We start from the raw sequence: 11,566 nt of genomic DNA on the forward strand, positions 1-11,566 counted from the left end.
GACACAACAAGATGCAGCACCTCCTAGGTGTCATCTAGTTGTTTGGAAAGAATAGAAGAAACATTTGGAAACTTACCAGGTGCTAGAAGGTGCTTAGTAACATTCAACAACCTGTATTCTCCGAGGAGTATAGACTGCTGGCAGTACTCATGAGGAAAGTTTTAAATGGCTTCGCTTCCCATGGTAATAACATGGAACTTGTGAAATAAACAGTCATTAGCTCTCTGAGTTCTGTCTCAGCTTAAATCTTCTTTTCTTAATTTGAACTTTAGGCATAGAAATAAGAGTAGTAAGGCATTTTGATTAAAGAATATTTTATCCTTTTTTAATCTTCCATTCCCTTAGAGGGAAAAAGTTTCTTTTCTAGTCAGACAGCATAAAAGATATACTTTTTATTTAAGCAAGCCCATAGTAAAATCTTAAGTGTATAAAACAGTTAAGGGGAAGTACTAGCTTTTTATAAGCATTTATAAGAATTGTTTAGGCTACTTCATTAGTTAGATATGACTTAAAATATACTGACTCATTTATAAAATTATAAAAATGACTATTTTGTTTGAAGTTAGATACAACGAATAGGACTGCTCTGAGTAGCACCAGAGCAGGAGAGAAAGAAAACTCTGACATAATTAATGAGTCTTCTCACTTCTGAGTGGCACACTGATTCATCATTTGTAGCTTTACAGATTGTTTCGGACTCAGATTCCAGTGCTGATCCTTAGGCATTGGCGTACTGTTTTTGAGTTGCAGATGGTGTTGGATGACATTGTTTTGTTTTATAGTTTTACTCTCCTGGGATGGTTGCTTTGTGGGTAATGGCAGTGACTTGACATTATCTTATCTTCTCCCAGTTGGGTAGTTTTTTCTTGATGTATATTGCTATTCCCAAAGGACCAGGGCTGTGGGTTTTGGCCATTAGTCTTTGTTTCTTAATTAGCATTATTACTCACTTTTACCAGCCTGTTTTAAAACTTGACTTGTATTTTCTCCACCAGGAAAAGCACTGCCAACAGAAGTACAATGTTTCCTGTATAATGATTCTTCCTCAATACCAGCGTAAGGGCTATGGCAGGTTTCTCATCGATTTCAGTAAGGATTATATTAATTTCTCATTGGTCTCTTCCAGTGGACCTTCTGTATATATATTTTTAAAGATTTGTAGGTGCTTTGTTGGCTGCTGGTATCGTTTGTCATATTGCTGTATGAGCCTTTAAAACCTAAAGCCACTGCTGGACATTGTGGCTCATGCCTATAATCCCAGCACTTTGGAAAACTGGGGTGGGAGGATTGCTTGAGCCCAGTAGTTCAAGACCAGCTTAGGCAACATGTCAAGACCCTGTATCTACAAAAAATGTAAAAAGTTAGGTGGGCATGATGGCATGCACCTAGGGTTCCACCTACTCAGGAAGCAGAAGTGAGAGGATCACTTGAGCACCCAGGAGGTTGAGGCTGCAGTGAGCAGTGCTACCCCTGCATTGTAGGCTCGAGCCTGGGCCACAGAGCAAGACTCTGTCTCAAAATAAAAATGAAAATAAATAAAACCTAAAGCAACACGTTCCTTTTTATTTTGGTTGGACACAAAATATTTTTAAACAGCTAATATTGAATAAAATTTTGTGTGATGTATAGCATATACCTTTAATTTCCAACTGTTCTTTTACAGTGGAACTTAGTTTTATGCAGTAATACTAATAATACTAAAAACATTGTTTAACTACTTCAGTTAGAGATAATAAGGAAGTACTGTGAGCCAGGCGCAGTGGCTCACACCTGTAATCCCAACACTTTGGGAGGCCAAGGTGGGCGGATCACGAGGTCAGAAGTTCGAGACCAGCCTGTGCAACATGGCAAAACCTCATCTGTATTAAAAATATAAAAAATTAGCTGGGTGTGGTGGCAGGCACATGTAATCCCAGCTATTCGGGAGGCTGAGGCAGAAGAATTGGTGGAACCCGGGAGGCGGAGGTTGCAGTGAGCTGAGATCATGCCACGGCACTCCAGCCTGGGCAATGAGGGAAACTCCATCTCAAAAAAAAAAAAAAAAAAAAAGAAGAAGAAAGAAGAAGTACTGTGCCTGCCCTAGTTTTGTTATTCAGTTATCTGAGAAAATGTGTGCATTTTTTAGGTAGGCTCTACCTAGCGGTTAAACATACGCAACACATCTTTAAATATCTGAAGAAGTGAATGATAGAGAAAATTGTTTAATCTGAGTTCAAAAGTGACAGCTCACAGTTGTGAAGAGATCATTGTGGAACTGTATTTTGTTTCACACGTTGGTGAAACAAAGTGAAATAGTAATTTGAGGGACTATTTTACCTCAGATACTGCTATAAAATGATATTTAAATGAATATATGCAGAACTAATGGTTCAAACAAAGGATTTTGATTCCAGTCTTGAGATGTTAATTAAGCCTCTTGGCTTTAGACTGTCCTTCTGTTTATATTTTATTGGAAGCATGTACTACTGGTTGTTTTACACATTTTCTGGTCTTTTTAGATGAGCAGTAGGGGATGGAACTCAGATTACTTCCTTTAATGTTAATATATTGTTTTGAAATAGGACTGAATTAGACATGTTATATATACCATTAAATTGCAAAGTTAGGAAAAATATTTTCCTTTTGGTGATTGGGGGGGGGGGGGTTGTGTGTTTGTGGTATAAAAACTGTCCATGCAATAACAGTAATGTTTGTATTTACTTTTCCTAATGTAATATGTTTCCAAAATAACATTCTTAGACTGGTTTTACGTTTTCTTTAAACAGTAAAAATAACTTTCTCTGCTATCTCCATTTTCAATGCTTTTCCTTAGAAGTTAGGCCTTTGTTTTTCAGTTCTTGAGAGTCATGCACTATAGAGGACAGAGTCCACAGTTCCACACTTATGTTGGCAGTCCTGCTTGCCTAGAGTTGGAGTGATAGGTAATTGTGAGGAGTTTTGGTTGAAGTGAAAGATTGTCATCCAATTCGCTCACAGAACTACAGTTTTAATAGGATTATGTGAAAAGGAAGGCATTCTTTTGTCCTTTGGACTTCTCAGTTCAGATACAGCAGTTGCCACCTAGTGGTCCAAATAAAGCATGCAAGGCTTGTTTTCTCCAGAACGTTGAACGAAACTGTTAAGAGTCCTGATTTTTAACACTTTGAATATTTTAACAAGGTGACTAATACTAACTGTAGACATAATAATACTTAGTCTTCAATACATATAAGTTTTGTATTCTTTTTGCAAATTTGTTTTAAAGTAGTTTTGCAATTTTTTTCTTTTTTTTTTTTTTGAAGGAGTTTATCTTTGGAGTTATTCTTGGTTGTAGAAGAGGGGATTGTTATTTTGGTGAATCCAGTTTTCCAGAGTCTCTAACCTAGTTCTGATTTGAGTTACTTGTGATTCTTTAGGTTATTTGTTATCAAAGCGTGAAGGCCAAGCAGGGTCTCCAGAGAAACCATTATCCGATCTGGGTCGTCTTTCCTACATGGCATATTGGAAAAGTGTAATATTGGAGTGCCTTTATCACCAAAATGACAAGCAGATCAGCATTAAGAAATTAAGCAAGTTAACTGGAATCTGCCCTCAAGACATCACTTCCACACTCCACCACCTACGAATGCTGGACTTCCGTAGTGACCAGTGAGTATCACATCCTTTTGTATACCTTTGAAAGATAATTAGGTTGAAGTTTTTTGGATCAGCCAGTCAGATTATTGATGAAAGGGCATTAACTAATATAAATGATATACTTGGTGATAATGAGATATCATTTTCCTTTCTAGGATATTTTATTTGATTGACTATATATATATATATGGCCTATATATAGTCTCTATATATGCTTTTTAAACTGAACTGTTTTTCTGGTATTCCTGCTAATTTTTGAACCTAAGCTACTGAATCTTTCATATTCTAGTATTGGGAGCTCTTTCACAATATAAGAAGTAACCAGTCTGGAAACAGAGTCGTTAAATAAAATGCCCATGATAAATTTTCATATAAATGGCACAAAGTGAATATAGATTGAAAGGAAGAACAACAATTCACCCTTCCCTAAAGTGGTCAGGAAAAGGTCACAAAGAAAGGAGGCATTTGAGCCAAATAAATGGAGAATAGGAAAGAGAGTGCAAAAGAGCAGCAGAACTTCTGGAGCGGGACATGTGAGACAGTAGGCAGTGAAAACAGCCCGCGGCCACGGTAGAGAGCGAAGTGTTTGTCCTGCTTCACACTCCTGGTTGTCTTCATGTGGTGGCACATTTCTGCATTCCATCTTCCCGGGCAGGCTATCTTTGCAGTACCCATCATCTTCTACAGGCTTCACCGGGGGTCTCATCTCCACATTCATTTTTATGTACATCTCGTACATGGTTGATTGCTATAAACTTTTCTCTGGTTCCAGATTTGTGATTATCCGCCGGGAAAAACTTATCCAGGATCACATGGCAAAGCGTCAGCTGAATTTGCGACCTGTAGATGTAGATCCAGAATGTTTGCGCTGGACTCCAGTCATAGTGTCCAACTCTGTGGTCTCAGAGGAAGAAGAAGAGGAGGCTGAGGAAGGAGAAAACGAAGAGCCACAGTGCCAGGAAAGAGAATTAGAGATCAGTGTAAGGGCACGAATAGTCTCTATTTTTGATGACAGAAGATACATTTTTGATTTCATGAGTATTTATGATAATGTATTATGATAATCTTTCACAAAAAAGTAAATTCACATTAGAACGTCAAGAGTTTTATTTCAGTGGTAGAGATTTCAGGAAGACTGGGCCTGGTTTACTTAGGTATTTTTAAGCCTTTGACAATTAGGAGGAGACCATCAAATTTCTTATAATGTGTTACTTGTGAGAAAAATACTTCTTACGAGGGTGCCAAGAAGCAGCTCAATTTTAAGCTGGATAGTAGTTGAGAAATCTGAATTGAATCCAAATCTGACAGTTTTAAAAAATGAAACGGAGGTTGGATGTGGTGGTTCACGCCTGTAATCTCAGCGCTTTAGGAGGCCCAGGCAGGAGGACTGCTTGAGACTAGAAGTTCAGGACAACCAGGGAAATATAGTGAGGACCCATGTTTACCAAAAAAACCAACAACAAAATGAAGTGGAGATACTATTAAGTAACTATTGTAAACTTGTGTATGTTTTCTAATGGAGCACCAAAACATCCCATGGACACACAGATCTCTTTAGCCGTTAAAGGGTTGCTGGTGAACTGTAGTGCGTGTGTCATTGTCAGTATTCTTCATGTGATGCATACTTTTATAGCTCTTTTTTTAAGGCAGTGCTTCATCTTTTCAACACCTGTGTCCTTTAATAAACATAAAAAATCCCATGCCCCTCTTTAGTGCAGTTTAATTTTCAAAATGAAATTATTCTGAATAAAAGTAAATTTTTAAATTACATAAATTTTCTTTCGTATTTCTCAAATGCCTCCTTCCTCTTGCCCATGTCATGTGTCCCAAGATCCTGTCTCCTCCACCCTGTTTACAAATTTTTATTTCTGAGAAATTTTATTAAACAATCTCATTTAACATTTAAAAGAACAATAGTATTCACTTTGCTTATTGAGGGTGCTACTGCAGAAAGGTTCAGAGCACAGGCTCTAGAGTCAGACTGCCAGGCTTTCTATCCCAGCATCTTCACTTGTTCTTGCGTGATCTGGGGCAGATTACTTAAATTTTTTTGTACCCCACACACCTCATTTGTAAAGTGGAGATGTAGTGGTAATTCTCCGTATGATTGTTGGGGAGATTAAATGAATAATGCATATATAGAATTTAAAACAGTGCTGAAACAGGAAATATCCATGTTAAATAATTGATCATTTTCTTTTTAAAGCTCAGTTTCCTTTTCTTCTCTCAGTACTTAAAAGGTCAGAATAGGTAAATGTAAGCAAACAAGACTGAAAAATTAACCAGCATTGTTTTATTTTCTAAAATCAGGTGGGAAAGTCTGTGTCTCGTGAGAACAAAGAACAAGATTCTTATTCAGTAGAAAGTGAAAAGAAACCAGAAGTTACGGCTCCAGTCAGTTCTACACGTTTGAACAAACAAGTCCTTCCTCGTGATAGTCTTCCTGCAAATAGCCAGCCATCTCGGAGGGGCCGCTGGGGGAGGAAGAACAGAAAAACCCAGGAACGCTTCGGTGATAAAGATTCTAAACTGCTCTTGGAAGAGACGTCTTCAGCTCCTCAGGAACAATATGGAGAATGTGAGGAGAAATCAGAAGCCACCCAGGAACAATACACTGAAAGTGAAGAACAGCTGGTGGCCTCTCAGGAGCAGCTAAGCCAGGATGGGAAACCTGACCTTCCCAAAAGAAGACTCAGTGAGGGGGTTGAGCCCTGGCGAGGACAGCTCAAGAAAAGCCCTGAGGCTCTGAAGTGCAGATTAACAGAAGGAAATGAGAGGCTGCCCCGCCGCTACAGTGAAGGTGACAGGGCTGTCCTCAGGGGCTTCAGTGAGAGCAGCGAGGAGGAGGAAGAGCCGGAAAGCCCTCGGTCAAGCTCGCCACCAATTCTCACAAAGCCCACGCTGAAGCGAAAGGTAAGGCATTTCTTTCCAGGTCTTCTCTTCCTCTAATTCCAGTTTATCATACACCTTTTCATTTTAGCTTACACTTCTGAAAGAGTATAAGTTAGAAATTCCTAGTGTGTTGCTTTATAAACCTTAAGCCTCTATATATTGTAGCTCAAGATCTTCCCAGTGAGCATTTGAGATGTGTGTGTTTGACTTCTTTGATTCATGGGAATTCACTTAGAAATCATAAGCTTATTTAAGGGCTCCACCTCCTGGGATGCAAACAAACTTTTTTTCAGCTTACTGGTTTAATGTTCAAATCATGACTTTTAGGGGCTTTAAAGATATTTTTGAAGTATGTACAGATTAGAAGTGTTTATGTTAGAAAAGGAGGCCAAAATATTACATAATTAATTGGAAAGTGAACATAGTGCTGCTGTACTCAGAGTGAAGTCACTCATCTTGGGTGCTACTGTTTTCTCTGTACTCGCCCCACTTCTCACACATGGCTTCAGTGGTTTAACTTGGTCTCTCTTGCTTTAAAAACATTTTCTAAACTATATTCCATCATAATGATAGCCAATTAGTTATTAAATAATGTATGATGATGATAATGAATTCTGTTAAGCCATTTGCCAGAAACATCCCAGGCTATGGAGTCAATTTTAAGCATTGCCAGGAGGCAGCCAGACTAAAGCGAGGCCGCTCCCTGGAAGAGCCACTCAGCCAGCTTCCAGCCACAGCAGCACAATCGTTCCTTTCCTTACAGGGTCTTGAAAAGCAAGGCAGGATCTTTTTTTTTTTAAAGAATAATATCTTTAGAGCAGTTTTACATTTACAGAATTGCTGCAAAGAAAGTACAGAGAGTTCTCGCATACCCCAACCAGTTTCCTCTATTATTAATCCCTTGCGTTGGTGTGGTATATCTATCACAGTTACTGAACCAGTGTAGATACAGCAGTAACTAGAGTTCTTACTTTATTCAGATTTCCATAGTTTTCCCTAACGTCCTTTTTCTGTTCAGGATCCCACCCAGCATATCGCATTACATTTAGTAGTCGTGTGTCTTTAGGTTCCTCTTGGTTTTGGTAGTTTCTCAGAATTTCCTTAGTGTCGATGGCTTTCACAGTTTTGAGAATGACTGGTCAGGTATTTATAGATGATCCCTCGTGATATTAGAATGAGGTAATATATTCTTGACAGGAAGACAATAGAGGTAAAGTGCCATTCTCATCATACAACTAAAGGGTACCTGTCGGCATATATCTATCAGTATGTATAGGGAAACTGTGCATAGTGGTCACTCTTGTAATCCTAGCTGCTTGGGAGGCTGAGGTGGGAGGATCACTTGAGCTGGAGGCTGTCGTGCACAATGATTGTACCTGTAAATCGCCACTGCACTCCAACCTGCGTGACGTAGCAAGACCCCATCTGTAAAAATAAAAAGAAAAGTATCAAATATGAGGATATTATCAATATGATTTTTCCCTGTTGAAGTTAACTTTGATGACCTGGCTTAAGATATTGTTTGTCAGGTTTCTACTTCTCTTTTTTATTTTCCCTGTACTGGAAGAAAGTCACTGTGCATATAGCCACACTTAAGATTTCTGTCCCCTCAGAATGGATGCTCACCATAAATTTGAATTTCTGCTTGTGAGATTTGTCCTTTCTCCCTCATCTGTTTATTTGTCCAAGCATTTATTTATATCATTATGGACTCAGATATTTACGTGATACTTCGGCTTATAATCCACTACTACTACTTTTTAAAATTTGTTGCTCAAATTGTTCCAGTTTTGACCATGAGGAGCTCTTTTCTCTCTTTCTGTTTCCCTTTTGGGCTTCTTTTTCTCCCCCCCACCCCCAGATGGAATCTTACTCTGTCACCTAGGCTGGAGTGGAGGGGCATGATCTCAGCTCACTGCAACCTCCACCTCCTGGGATGCAAGCAATGCTCCCACCTCAGCCTCTTGAATAGCTGGGACTACAGGCATGTTCCAACACGCCTGGCTAATTTTTTGTACTTTTGATAGAGACAGGGTTTTGCTATGTTGCTCAGGCTGGTCTTGAACTCCTGAGCTCAGGCAGTCCACCTGCCTTGGCCTCCAAGGTGCTAGGATTACAGGTATGAGCCACCGCACCTGGCCTCCTGTGTTTAACATATATACTGTTGTTGTCGTTGTGGAGTCTTTTTGTTTGGTTTTAAGCATTTCCTTTTTTGGCACTACAAGATGCTTCAAGTTCATCTTGTATATTTCATGCCCTAGTCCTAGAATCAGCCATTTCTCCAAGGACCAGGCCATTTCTAATCTAATTTGAAAATTACATACTCAATTGGGACTAGTAAGTTTGAAGCAGAGAAAAGTTGAACATTGACTAACTCTGCTGTTCATTGCATGATCATGAAGAATAGATCTTTGTCATCCTACCGCTTATATTGCCAATTTATGAAGTAAAACAAATAATGTTAAAAAAAAAAAAAAAGAATAGGCAGTAAGCTCACATGCAAAGTAATTTTGAAGTTAATGCATAAATGCTTTGACTGGATGTGTGAACTTAAGCAAGTGTTATAGCCTTTCTGACTTCCGTAGAATGAAGGGATTGGATTAGATCATCTCTGGGGCATCCTCTCTTATTTTGTGATCTTAGTTGTATAATTTAAGCTACTTGGTCAGTCCAGTGCAAAGTTGTGCTCAGTGTGCCCAAATTTCAGTAACAGATTTATTTTACTTTTGAAATATTTCACTAACACTGAGTAAATACATTTCAGCCCCATATTTCTACATTCCACAACTTTTTATGAGTAGTTCATGAAAATGGCATACAACTTTACTGATAGTTCTGCAAACCTTCACAGTAGTGCTATAAGACAAAGTGTTTTTATTTCTCTTTTGCTCTTAAGGAAAAGTTAAGGGATTAGCCTCTGGGTCATTTCAGTATTAAAATAGGCAACTCTCTAGGGTGCTAAATTTAACTGAACTATTAAGAGAATTATAATGTCTGCTATTTGGAGATGGCTGCCTGTTCTTTTACAAAGTTGTGTTCAGTTGCCTAACACCTTTGTATGTATAATAAGTATATTATCTTACTATAGTATTTTGAAATAATATTCAAAATATTTTTTGGCAAACAACATCCTCATTTTATATGTGCTAATTCTATTTGGTTTTAAAACTGTTTTCGTGTTATTAATAGAAAGGATAGTGTTCCTAACTGTAAATACTTGCTTTCTCTATTAAACAGAAACCATTTCTCCACCGAAGGAGGAGAGTCCGAAAGCGCAAACACCACAATAGCAGTGTAGTCACGGAAACTATTTCTGAGACCACTGAAGTGTTAGATGAACCTTTTGAAGATTCTGACTCCGAGAGGCCAATGCCAAGATTAGAACCCACATTTGAGATCGATGAAGAAGAGGAGGAAGAGGATGAAAATGAACTTTTCCCTAGAGAATACTTCCATTGTTTGTCTTCGCAGGATGTACTCAGGTGTCAGTCCTCTTCTAAGAGGAAGTCTAAAGATGAAGAAGAAGATGAAGAGTCAGATGATGCTGATGGTATGTTTTACAGAACTCACTTACTGTGGATTATCGTCTTCAGATATACAGCAGTAGCAGTGACAGACCTTCAGTAAAAAGGCTAAAAAATGAACACAACCCACTAAGCAAGAAAAGGAACATTTGGCAGTCTCTAAAAAGTTGTATCAAGTACATCCATGCTGATTTTTAAATGTGTTTTCCCTTCAACTCAGAACTTGTATTAATTTGCCTCTGCAGAAAATATCTTATAATTAGGCAACTGTTCTTTTTTGCCTAATGCTTTCTAAGCCTTTATCAGAATCTTTAGTTAATGGGAGAGTTGGACTCAGCATCAGGAAGATGTAGTAACCCTTCACTAGAATGTGCATTCTCTAGACCTAATCTGTTTTGCTCATTGTTGTATGCTGAGTGCTTAAGCCAGGTGCTCAGTAAGTAGTGTTAAATGAGTGAATGCTAAGAAGACAATTCTCCAGAAAGAGCAGATTCATGTAAATGAGAACTTGTGTCAGATCTGTTCAGGAGTCTTTCCTGAATTGTTTCTCTAATGTGTCTTACCCAACTAGTAGTAAATTTCTCACAAATGGTAACAATAATTCAAAATACATTTTATAGTGTAGATACAAATCCAACTATTTACTTTTAAAGTAGCCTAGTTGTCATTTCTTCTCTAGAGATACTGAAACTAGCTCTCATATATATGAGCCAGGTCAGAAACAAGTCTTTTTCACCCTAGCCTAAAGTTTTCCCGGTGTGTCATGCTGTCTGCATCTGCAGAGTGTTTATCTCCCGTGGGCTCAGAATGAGCTTTTTTACTTTGTTGGGTAAATTTGAAGAAATCTGTTTGTCCAGTCTTGGTACATAAACCTTTAGCTTTTATACATTAACTAGTTGAACTTTTTAATTCTTTTAAAAATTCAGTTTCAAGTCTAGAAGATAAACTTGCATTTCCTCCATTCTCATATTGTCTATATAACAAATACTTTTTTTTTAATTTTTTTTTTTGAGATGCAGTCTCTCTCTGTCACCCAGGCTGGAGTGCAGTGGCACAATCTCAGCTCACTGCAACCTCCACCTCCCGGGTTCAAGCGATTCTCATGCCTCAGCCTCCCAAGTAGTTGGGATTATAGGTGCACGCCGCCACGCCTGGCTAATTTTTGTATTTTCAGTAGAGACGGAGTTTCACCATGTTGGCCAGGCTGGTCTCAAACTCCTGACCTCAAAGTGATCCGCCTGCCTCGGACTCCCAAAGTGCTGGGATTACAGGCCTGGCCAACAAATACTTTTAATATAGTGATAAGATGAATGAGTTCTTTGCTCTATCATGAATGATTCTACAAAGTTTAACTTGTTATGTTTTGAAATACATAACTAAGAAACTAAAAATTTATTTTGTAAATTTGGCACTTTACATTCTGTCTTAGATCATTGTACGCTAAAATAGTACCCCTGATGAAGTTCCCGTTGACTTAGATTTTTGCTGATGCAGCCATTTCCTTTGTTGACTTTCAAGTTGCTACTACTAACTGT

General features: G+C 38.4%; 2 protein-coding genes across 5 annotated transcripts in view; one reads left to right on the top strand and one right to left on the bottom strand.

The window, feature by feature from the left end:
- The window catches only part of POLB (DNA polymerase beta), a 679,334-nt gene that overhangs the window by 438,298 nt on the left and 229,470 nt on the right, over positions 1–11,566 (bottom strand). The window lies entirely within an intron of this gene.
- KAT6A (lysine acetyltransferase 6A) overlaps positions 1–11,566 on the top strand; it is a 122,796-nt gene that overhangs the window by 105,022 nt on the left and 6,208 nt on the right. For all 4 annotated transcript variants that reach the window (XM_050800351.1, XM_050800350.1, XM_050800353.1 and 1 more), the window contains 5 exons: positions 996–1,089; positions 3,396–3,627; positions 4,388–4,595; positions 5,926–6,528; positions 9,745–10,057. In XM_050800351.1, the coding sequence (XP_050656308.1) occupies positions 996–1,089; positions 3,396–3,627; positions 4,388–4,595; positions 5,926–6,528; positions 9,745–10,057 (1,450 nt within the window). The remainder of the gene's footprint in view (positions 1–995; positions 1,090–3,395; positions 3,628–4,387; positions 4,596–5,925; positions 6,529–9,744; positions 10,058–11,566) is intronic.

The sequence above is a fragment of the Macaca thibetana genome, chromosome 8, assembly GCF_024542745.1.
Source record: "Macaca thibetana thibetana isolate TM-01 chromosome 8, ASM2454274v1, whole genome shotgun sequence".
Classification (NCBI taxonomy): domain Eukaryota; kingdom Metazoa; phylum Chordata; class Mammalia; order Primates; family Cercopithecidae; genus Macaca; species Macaca thibetana.